This window comes from Saccostrea cucullata, unplaced genomic scaffold (genome assembly GCF_032062105.1).
Source record: "Saccostrea cucullata isolate Sc308-1 unplaced genomic scaffold, CSIRO_AGI_Scuc_v1 ctg3429, whole genome shotgun sequence".
Classification (NCBI taxonomy): Eukaryota; Metazoa; Mollusca; class Bivalvia; order Ostreida; family Ostreidae; genus Saccostrea; species Saccostrea cuccullata.
The window spans coordinates 46166-57500 of record NW_026937003.1 but is presented as its reverse complement, the minus strand read 5'-3'; the positions used below and the strand labels follow the sequence as shown (position 1 = coordinate 57500).

Sequence of the window (11335 nt, the reverse complement as noted above, 5' to 3'; positions counted from 1 at the left end):
GGTCATCGTGACCTACTTTATGGTCGACATTTTCCGAAAACCCAAGATGCATCAACTGACAAAGTTTGATGATTCTAAACCAATAAATACCTGATATATTCAAAAGTAGGTCACCATGACCTACTTATTGGTCGACATTCTCTGAAAACCCAAGAGGCATAAACTAACAAAGTTTGATGATTCTAAGCCAATAAGTACTGAAGATACTTAAATATAGTCATTAAATGTCAAAAGTAGGTCATCGTGACCTACATTTTGGTTGACATTTATCAGAGGCCTAAGATGCATCTGCTGACCAAGTTTGATAATTCTAAACCAATAAATACCTGAGATATTCAAAAGTAGGTCACTGTGACCTACTTTTTGGTCGACATTCTCTGAAAACCCAAGAGGCATAAACTAACAAAGTTTGATGATTCTAAGCCAATAAGTACCAGAAATACATAAATATAGCCATTAAATGTCAAAAGTAGGTCACCGTGACCTACTTTTTGGTCGACATTCTCTGAAAACCCAAGATGCATCAACTAACAAAGTTTGATGATTCTAAGCCGATAAGTACTGGAGATACATAAATATAGCCATAACATACTGAAAGTAGGTCACCGTGACCTAATTTTTGGTCGTCACTCTCCGAAAACCCAAGATGCATCAACTCACAAAGTTTGATGATTCTAAGCCGATAAGTACTGGAGATACATAAATATAGCCATAACATCTTGAAAGTAGGTCACAGTGACCTAATTTTTGGTCGTCACTCTCCGAAAACCCAAGATGCATCAACTCACAAAGTTTAATGATTCTAAGCCAATAAATACCTAAGATACTGAAATATAGCCATAAAATGTCGAAAGTAGGTCACGGTGACCTACATTTTGGTCGACATTTTTCAGAGTCCCAAGATGCATCAGCTGACCAAGTTTGATGATCGCTGGTCTGAAGGTAATCAAAATATGCCTTTTAAACAATTTGAAAACATATGCCTGCAAAATTCTAAAAGTAGGTCACAGTGACCTACTTTTACTTAAATATGTTTTTAGGTCCCAAGATGCAGCAACTTACAAGATTTGATGATTCTAACCCTCTCAGTGTCTGAAATAATGGGATGAAATGTTTTAAAAAGGATAAGTCATAAAGTTCAAAAAGTAGGTCACGGTGACCTACTTTTAAGTTGACCTTGTTCAAGGACCCAAGATGCATCAACTGACAAAGTTTAATGATCATAGGCCTTAAAGTGTCCAAAATATGCATTCAAATCAATTTGAAAACAAATGCCTGCAAAATTAAAAAAGTAGGTCACTGTGACCTACTTTTGAGTTAACATGATGTGAAGTCCTAAGATGCATCAACTTACAAGATTTGATGATCCTAGTCCTTATAGTAAGCAAAATATAGACATTTTCATTAATTGTAAATTTAGGTCAACTTTGAAGTGACCTTGAGACCACGCCCTTTGCCCCAGGGTCATGCCTTGAACAATTTTTAATCTTCAACATATCCTGATCCTTGTGTGTAAGTTTGGTGAAAATCTGCCCAGTGGTTCTGGAGAAGAAGATTTTTTTGCAACCAGTACTTTTGGTTTTGTTTTCCTGATTATCTCCCCTTGTTTTAGGGTCCCAACCCTTATTTTAGTATAAATGGTAGCCCTTGGGCCAAGGATGCCCTGTGACAAATTTGACACTGATTGGCCAAGGGGTTCTTGAGTTATGGCCCATATTCTAAAAAGTTAACGCACACCGCACACCGCACGACGCACACCGCACAAATGGCCATAGCATTAGCTCTTTGAGCCTTTGGCTCAGAAGAGCTAAAAATGACAATATTTTGAGTAAAATTCATCGAGCGCAGGTCTTATCAGGCTCAATATTTTGATTTTATATGTAGAATGATAATATCCATGAAATGTGTAAATATTGTTCCTGTCAGTGAGCAAACTTGTGCTCTATATAATTTGAAGCTAAAATTGTTGAATTTTTGTCAATTTTGTCTTTTTTTCTAAAAAATGATATAAAATTGGACTAGTTTGTGACGTCATAAAAGCAACAAGAGGCCCATGGGCCACATCGCTCACCTGAGAGGCTTTGACCATGCTGGTTTTTACCTTATTTCCCTTGTAATACATGTATATTATGTGACCCAAATGATCATAATTTTAACAATTTAAAATCTACGTACACTATCTCAGGAAGCTTCCACATAAGTTTCAGCTTTTCTGGCCAAGTGGTTCTTGAGAAGAAGATTTTCAAAGATTTTTCCTATATATTTCTATGTAAAACTTTGATTCCCCATTGTGGCCTTGCCCGACCCCCAGGGTCATGATATGAACAATTTAGAATCTACACTACCCCAGGATGCTTCCACATAATGCCCTGTTCACTTGGCGAGTATAATTCCCAGTAAATTGATGCGAAGTAAACTAATGTGAATCAAAATAATGCGAATTAAATTGCGCTCACACGACAGCTAATGCGAAGTAAACTAATGCGAATTAAAATTCTCCTTCTACGGCCTGGTGTCAGTAAGGCTATCATTTGTAAATCACGTCACCTTATGCAGGAGCAAATGCAATTTGACATAATGTTACTGAGTTTGTACACACATTTTAGCGATTAACACAATTTTCCTGAGTTTTTCACTCAAAAATAGCACAAGTACTTCAAGCTGACCACCAACAAGTGGCATTTGACTAGATTTTGCCATTACGCATGCCTCAAAATTTAATTAGAATTAGCTTCCCTTAGCGTTCACACGGAGCTAATGCAAAGTAATTTAAGGTCAAGATCTATTAAATGGAAGGTGCCTACAGATTTATCAAATTTAAGAAATAAATTCCTTTAATGATGTTTTTTGATATAAGCTTGGTCAAAATAGGTGTTTCGGGGCATAAATTGTAGAAAAACAAGATGAATAACTATAAAGTAAACTGTCATTTTCAAAGAAAAAATTAGAAAACCAGTCATGAAAATGGGAGTTTTTTCCATATCAGACAAAGAAAATGTATCCAGATTGCCTACAATTTAGCAGAAAACGGTAATTTGTATGTTCGTAGTCTCTAGTTTGAAATAATGTCAAATTTAAAATAGGTACCGGGACTACTTTTCATGTTATTTCAAATTGAATTCCATAAAAATACTTTATTTTATACATAATTCTATCAGAGCCGTAAAGTATGGGAAAAGAAAGTTGAAAGTGATTATGACGTCATAGTGGATCTACCACTGAAAAGTTATTCTAAAGTCATTTACTAGATCTTGACCTTAATGCGCAGTAAACTAATTCGAATTAAACAAATTCACATTAAATTCTCCGTGTGAACGCTAAGCAGAGCTACTTCACATTAACTTTACGTTTAATTTGAATTAAACTCTACATGTGAACAGGGCATAAGTTTCAGCTTTTCTGGCCAAGTGGTTCTTGAGAGGAAGATTTTTTAATAACTCCACCCTATTTTTGTCTTTTCTTGATTATCTCCCCTTGTGAGGGGACTTGGCCCTTCATTTTAATAATGTAAATTTCCTTTTTCCCAAGGATGCTTTGTACAACGTTTTGTCAAAATTGGCCCAGGGGTTCTTGAGAAGAAGTCGAAAATGTGAAAAGTTTACAGATGGACAGACAGACGGATGGATAGAGAGCTAGACAGAAGGAAGACGGACAAAATGTGATCAGAAAAGCTCACTTGAGCATTTGGCTCAGGTGAGCTAAAAATTGTCAATTAACTACTTTGAAACTATAATATGTTCCGTTAATTTACATTTCTTACACAATTTATAGAATTCAGCACATTTCAAGAATTTTTCAAAATTTGACTCTTGTTGGGGCAAAGCTATGCAATATACTGCATATAGCTCTTTATGTTTTTTGGCTGTTCTTGTGAAAACTTTTTAATATAGCAGTATATTGTGGCCCCACCAAACCCCTGGGGATCATGTTTTGAACAATCTGAGGATGTGTCTATATCAATATGTATGGCACGCCTAATTCACAAAAATGAGTTAAACATAGTGTCACAGTCAATAAACTAGGTTTATCGGTTGTAAACTATAGTTAACAATGTTAATCTATATTTTACATCTGTAATCCATAGTTAATGTGATAATCTGTGTTTCAGAACCGTAAACTATACTTAATAAACAATGAAAACAATCATTTGCGATTGCAAAACATAGATTATCTAATAAATACAGTTTTACGATTGGTAAACTACGGTTTACAAGTCTTAACTATAGTTAACAATCTGATACTATGATTAACAACTCTTAACTATAGTTTACAGAATCTATGTTTATCAACAAAATCTATTGTTAACATTTTTTTTACAGACAGATAAACTTAGATTAGCATTCGTAAACTATAGTTTACAACCGTTAAATATATTTTACAGATGAAAACTATAGTTGATGAATTGTTAACTATAGTTCATGGTTTGTGTCGATAAACCTAGTTTATCAACTGTGAAACTATATGTTTAGCTCATTTTTGTGAATTTGGCATGCCATAAATATGACTAAGAATGCATTTGCATTCTTGTTGAGTCGATTTTTTAATACATATTTTTAATTTCATACTTTGATTACTTATTGTAGCACTACCCAATCTCCAGGTATTAACATGCATTCTCTGTAGGCAACAAAAAATCTTGGAAACGGCTTGTCTCGGATTTTGATGAAATTTTCACTATAGTCTGGTGAAAATCTGCCTGGTGGTTCTGGAGAAGAAGATTCTTTAGCAACCTGTACTCTTGGTTTTATTTTCCTGATTATCTCCCCTTGTTAAGGGTACCAATCTTAGTTTTAGTATAAATGGCAGCCCTTGGGCCAAGGATACCCTGTGAAATTTGACTATGATTGGCCAAGAGTTTCTTGAGTTATGGGTCACATTCTAAAAAGTTTACGTACACTGCAAAATGGTCATAGCATTAGCTCTTTGAGCCTTTGGTTCAGAAGAGCTAAAAATCATCTTCCTCACATCTAGTAGATAATTTTAATGTCTCAACCTACCTCTGGAACACTGACTGTAACAGGTGAAACAGTACTAGAAATGTCAAAGCTGGTTTTTATTGCTTTTAATGCAATATCAACATGTTCATATTGATTGGTAACTAGAATTTTCACTGTATAACTGTGTCTTCCTCCCTGGAAATGAATATCAATAGATAAATGACTTAAAAAGAATCTTATTTAATACTCATTCACACTTTGATATTTCAAAGTATCCTGTGAGTGAGGCACAAGCATCCATTATAGTTTGTAATAACTTAATAATGTCAGAAGTATTATGATTGCATGCATTTTAAAATTTATAAATTAATGTGGCTATCAGTACATTGCATCGTGTACATTGCATCATGTCTTATTAATCATATCTTCATTTATTTTCCATTGAGTATTCCTATGTCTCTTATGTTGATATCTATATTAAAATGAAACCTTCTCAAAAACGTGTGAGTATACTTACAGAGTCTTTGCAGGAAACTTTAAACCAAATATTTTGTTGTGACAGTTTCTAAACGACAGAAAATCATTATTCGTATGTGCATTAGATTATAGTGACATTTTTTATTTCTTAAATATCCCCAAGATTTAAGGGTTAAGTAGCTACTATTAAGTAGCAATTTATGTTTGCAGTGTAGCTATAATTGTTGTCAGTTGATCCCAAGAGCCAACATTTAGATTGTTTTAGTCATAAAATATTTACCCATTTACAGAATTGGTTTTCTATGGTATAAATCAACTAGGAATATGTCCGTACGACATGAATGTACGGCCAAGGGTTTATCAGTAATGCAGCATGAAAATTCAAATTTGTGTATGAAATTTCAGAATATCTTGAATAGTTAATGTTGATGCAATTGAATAGCTCTCATCATTTTGTTTAAGCATATAAAGTTTGATAACACTATCTTGAGTGGTATCTTTAAAACTGAGCTAAACACTCATTTAAGAAAAGTGATATCAAGGTCAAAGGAAAGACCATGGTCAAAAATGTTGATGCAGTTGAATAGCACTCCTCAGTAGGTATCAGCATATGAAGTTTGATAACACTATCTTGGATGATATCTTTTAAACTGAATTAAACATTCATTTTAAAAAATGAGGTCAAGCTCAAAGGAAAGGTCAAGGTAAAAAAATGTTGATGCAGTTGCACAGCTCTCGTCAATATCTATCACCCTGTGAAGTTTGATGAAAATATCTTGGATAGTTTCTTTGAAACTTAGCTTTGAACAGAGCTAAACGCAAAGTGTGACGGAAGGACAGAAGGACAGCTGGACGGAAGGGCGGACATGACAAACACTATATGCCCCGGCCATATTCATGGCGGGGCATAAAAATTTAGCACAATTACTCAGTATCAAGTCGTTGGCATGTTCATGAATTAGCTCTACACACTAATGAAGCACCATGTATTGTTTTTATAAATTATTTCTTAGCAGTATTCATGAATTACAATGAAGCGCATTGAAGTGGTAAAATATTCAGTTTGAATGGAATGTTTTGGGCTTTATTTAGATCGTTGATTGTCACATAATGACACGCCCATTTCTTTAGGTATGACAAAGCGGTCAAATGGTTCTCTTGAATCCCTGTAGAACAGGTATTCCATAAATACAGTGGCCTGAGTGAATCAAATTGACAGTCTACATAAACACAGAGTAAATGCGTGTTTGACAGATACATGTGCTGTGGTAACTCCAATAAATGATATATTCATAATTATGTACAGTGGACCTTCAGATATCTGGACACCAGATATCGGGATGCTTCAGTTTCTCATTTTTCATGAGAACGAAATTTCTGAACATTATTTTGCCTTATTTACCTGGAATTCCATGTTCTATATCTGGTATTTTGATTCATTTATCCGGACGGTAATTTTTCAATTTGTCCGTCAACTCTGCTAAAATTTCTGGATCTGGGTTTAAATTGCTATAAAAACACTGGCCTAGCTGCCTGTTTGTTTTAAAAGATGATCACCTCTAACCTGTTATCAATGGCTTGCCGCAGGCTACTAATAGGTACATAGGTACGCACTGGACTCTCGCTTTTCTAACATGTATTTGATATGTATTAATTAAGGGAGGATAGTTTAACATTTTTTCATAGTTGGCAAAAATATATTTTTTTAATGTTAGAATACCGTCGTAGCATGATTTTGTGTATTGCTACTTACATACATGACATCTGGGTTTTTTATGCGCAGTATTTTGTGCGCAAAACAAAATTTGTAACTTGATGACATTTAAAAACATAGGTAATCAGAGATTACAGAGCTCACCTCAATGAATGTTATCTTTAAACTAGAGGTACTGTGAGCAATGAGCTCACTAAATGATACCCCCCGCCTCCCATATGATTATAATGGAAAAGTCCATGTTTTGTTGTGGCCAGGAAAACCAAAATATGTGTTGGATCAAAAAGTAAAATAGGAGGTGCACAATGGCAATATGTAAAAAAGATTCTGTGAAAGTTTTATTAGATTTCACTCAGTGGTATAAGGAGTTGCGGATAAGAGATGGGTACCCCAAAGCGTAACAGACGGACGGACGGACAGAAATACCGATTACTATATACCCTCCCACTTTTCAAGCGGGGGGTATAATAAGGCAAAGTCACACAATTACAAACAAAAAGTGTACATTCATCCAAAAATGCAAATTTATGCAATTTTGATCTGAAACTTTGGAATAGACCTATATAAAAACTTCAAACTAGTTCTTCATCACAAAACGGTTATTAAAATCCAGCATCTGAAGCAAGTTTTAGAGTTTTCATCCCCTGATGCATCATTTGGGCAAGTTTGGTTTATATAAGCCTTATAGTTTCTTGGTAATAGACCTGCACATTACTGTGCATCCTAAGATGTATCATCCACAGGGGCCTGTAACATACTGTATTTGATTTTACGTAATCACTATATGTATACAAAAAGAGACCTTTTTTGTATATATATATAGTGATTATGTAAAATCAAAAACAGTATGTTACCGGCCCCTGTGGTATCATCCATGTGAGTTTGAACAACATAGGGCTAATAGTTACTTAGAATTGAAACCTGTATAAAAATTTAACCTCTTCACTCATCCAGAAAATAATGTATGTCAGATTCAGCATCCGAAGCCAGTCTGGTAGAATGCATCCTCAGATGTATCATCCATGCAAGTTTGGTTATTAAAGAGCTCATAGTTACTTGGAAATAAATCCTGCACCAAAAACTTTAACCTGTTCACTCATCCAGAAAATGTAGGTCAGATTCAGCATCTGAAACAAATATGGTAGTTTGCATCCTAAGATGTATCATCCATGCAAGTTTAGTCATTATAGGGTTCATTGTAACTTGATTTTGTTCGGTCATAGCACCCGATTCGTATGCTAGGAAAAATATTATCTTATCTAAGGTATGCAACAGAATGTTACAATATAAATTGTGATATCCCACGCTTGAAAGGCGGGATAAAGTAATCGGTATGTCCGTCTGTTACGCTTTGGGGTACCCATCTCTTATCCGCAACTCCTCTCATACCACTGAAGGAAATTTAATGAAACTTTCACAGAATCTTTATTACATATTGCCATTGTGCACCTCCTATTTTACATTTTGATCTCACATATATTTTGGATTTTTCAGAGCAAAAAAAGGACACTGCCATTATATTCATATGGAAGGCGGGGGTGGGGGATGGGGGGGTTATCATTTAGTGAGCTCATTGCTCACAGTACCTATAGTTTTATTTGTATTTTGTTTTAGTTCATTTTAACTCCCTCTCTCTGGATTCTTTCTTTACATGTGACATGATCTAGCTACTTTGAATACTGCTTGACAGTAATTTAGGCCTACTGTTCAACCAAATTCATGTATAAAGAAAAAAATCTTGAAACTAAATCCCGGTTCCATATATACAAAATCTTGGATCTGCTCCTGTGGTGAACCTCCATGGTTCCGTATCAAGCTGTGAGCAACAAAGGCAACATTGACCAAAAGAATTTGCAGATAAATTATCAAGGAAAAAATACATTCCGTAACAACTTTCCCCGGAAAACGAAAGGAAAAAAAACCCACAATATTCTTGAGTGGATAGCGCTTGGTAAAATTTAATATTAAATACCTACTGTGTCATTCAATTCTTTTGTATACGTGAATTTTTACTGGAAAAGCTCTCAATAGTCCAACTAAAGCCTTATTACTGGCCAAAAACTTTGACAGTTGCAAATTATTTTCAGAAATCTGACTTATAGTAAGATTTTTGATTTGATCTGGCTTTCGTAGATCTGTATACATTTCAAATTTTGTCAAAAATAGTAATTTGTTTTATCAAATCACTAATTTGTTTTAACAAATTACTAAGTTGTTTTAACAAATTACTAATTTGTTTTAAAAAATTGCTAATTTGTTTTAACAAATTATTAATTTGTTATAACAAATTATTAATTTGTTATATCAAATTAGTAATCTGTTTTAACAAATTAGTAATCTGTTATCTCAAATTATTAATTTGTTATATCAAATTAATAATCTATTATATCAAATTAGTAATTTGTTATAACAAATTATATCAACCGTCGCTTATATCATCAACGAGATGCATGTTGCTTAAGACATGTATATATTTTATTAATGCATATAAATATAAACACTGTAAACTTTGTGAAATATTCTGAATTATTCTTAATTCTATAATTTTTTTGAATATAAGACATGCAATTAGAGGTGCAAATTGGTAGGGATTCTTTTGATGCATCATTGCCATATTTAACTTCGTTCAATGTTGTCACGTAGGACATGACTATTGTTTATATAACAATTATCACCTCAATACCTGCGTTATTAAAACACTATATTTCAGTCGAAAGCATTTTACAATTACAATGAAGAAAATTATCGATGGATACCAAGAACCGTTTAATTACTAGAAATCAAATTTTTGACACTAATATCGCTTGGGTATGACCCAGTTTTGTTTACGTACATACTGACACGCGCTTGGTATACATGCATAACTTCATAACACGCTTGGAAGTAATTTAAAAAGGAAATAATCAGGTATTATTATCCCTCATTAGATAATTATTAAAAAGATTAAATATTCACACATGCACACTTTAGATACGTAGGGTAAAAAAAAATGATGTGCTACTTTCATTTGCGATGCAAAAGAAAATTAAATTTTATTTTTAAGTTACTCTACTAGAAAAAGTAAATCAGATCCAATTTATGCATTTTTGGGTATGCTTTTTACATAGGACCTGCGTTTTTTTCAGGATTTTTACCCAACTTTGGGAGTACATCTTTTACATCATTGCAGCCAATACACGAGATTTTACGGTAAGCTCCCCTAACTTCGTTGAGGTGAGCTAAAAACACTTTCATAATAATTAATGTTTTCATATAAACAATGTTTTATCCAATGACAATATACTTTTTTATATTATTTTAACAAGTATTGAGTGGTACTAACATTTATGTAAGTATTTCAACATTAAAACATTTTTATATAAAGTAACATTCTTCAATACATGTATTGCCAATGGTATGAGATACTATGTAGCTAAAATTAATTTGGGTATCCAAAAGCTTCACATATCCGGACAAATTGACTAGGAATGAATGCATCCGGAAAAACCAGGCTCCACTGTACACATGTTCGTTGCAATATGTGTTTTACAGAAGCAAGGTCTTTAACTCTCTCTTCTAACTGTACAAAATCTCCATCTCTGTGCAACTCATTGCTAGTCACAGAGTGAAATATATCCTATAGGCATTACAACAAATTTCTTTCTCGTTTTTAAGGAAATGGGTGTGTCTTTATGTAGCAATGGATGTTGGATAAGAAACATCCAAACTTTCCTGTCAAATGACAAATTTTACCACTTAAATGTACTTTGAGGGATGTATGAACTTCCAAAGTTTTGGAAAACTGATTCTCCATTACATAGTTATAGCCAGGACATGATTGTACAGAGACAAACTGAGACTAACTGATGGATAAACACAGTAAACTCCGTACTATTAATTTATATCCCTTAATATGAGCTTGAAGGAGTTATTTAAAGTGTTTTCAGCTTAGACTTTTTTTGCCTTTACCCTTTATTAAATTATCAGCTTTTGACGCCTAGCCGGCCCACCCCTTAATGACAACTTTTGACACATGTGTACTAGTATTTCATTATTGATTTGACTTGAAATTACTGCTTGTTTACAAATTATCACAGCACAGGTAGCCACCACGGTGGCACCTGTGTTATTTTCAAAATAGAATTGGATCATTAAAGTATCCAAAAACTTTCAGAAATCAAGTTTAAGCACACAAGTCTGAAAATTTGTCGGCAAGATTGACATTGAA

General features: G+C 33.8%; 1 protein-coding gene and 1 long non-coding RNA gene across 2 annotated transcripts in view; both read right to left on the bottom strand.

Annotated features, from left to right (window-relative positions):
• Positions 1-1829, bottom strand: part of LOC134247047 (uncharacterized) — a 2723-nt gene extending 894 nt beyond the window's left edge. The window contains exons 1-2 of the long non-coding RNA XR_009987758.1: positions 249-1829; positions 1-120 (exon numbers count right to left, since the gene is read on the bottom strand). The exon at positions 1-120 is cut by the window's left edge and continues 894 nt beyond it. This is a non-coding gene — a long non-coding RNA (uncharacterized LOC134247047). The remainder of the gene's footprint in view (positions 121-248) is intronic.
• The window catches only part of LOC134247045 (uncharacterized), a gene marked incomplete at its 3' end in the record, with an annotated part of 25182 nt that extends 18354 nt beyond the window's left edge, over positions 1-6828 (bottom strand). The window contains exons 1-2 of the mRNA XM_062729386.1: positions 6817-6828; positions 4998-5132 (exon numbers count right to left, since the gene is read on the bottom strand). Coding sequence (XP_062585370.1) covers positions 4998-5132; positions 6817-6828 — 147 coding nt within the window. The remainder of the gene's footprint in view (positions 1-4997; positions 5133-6816) is intronic.
• Positions 6829-11335: the final 4507 nt, after the last annotated feature.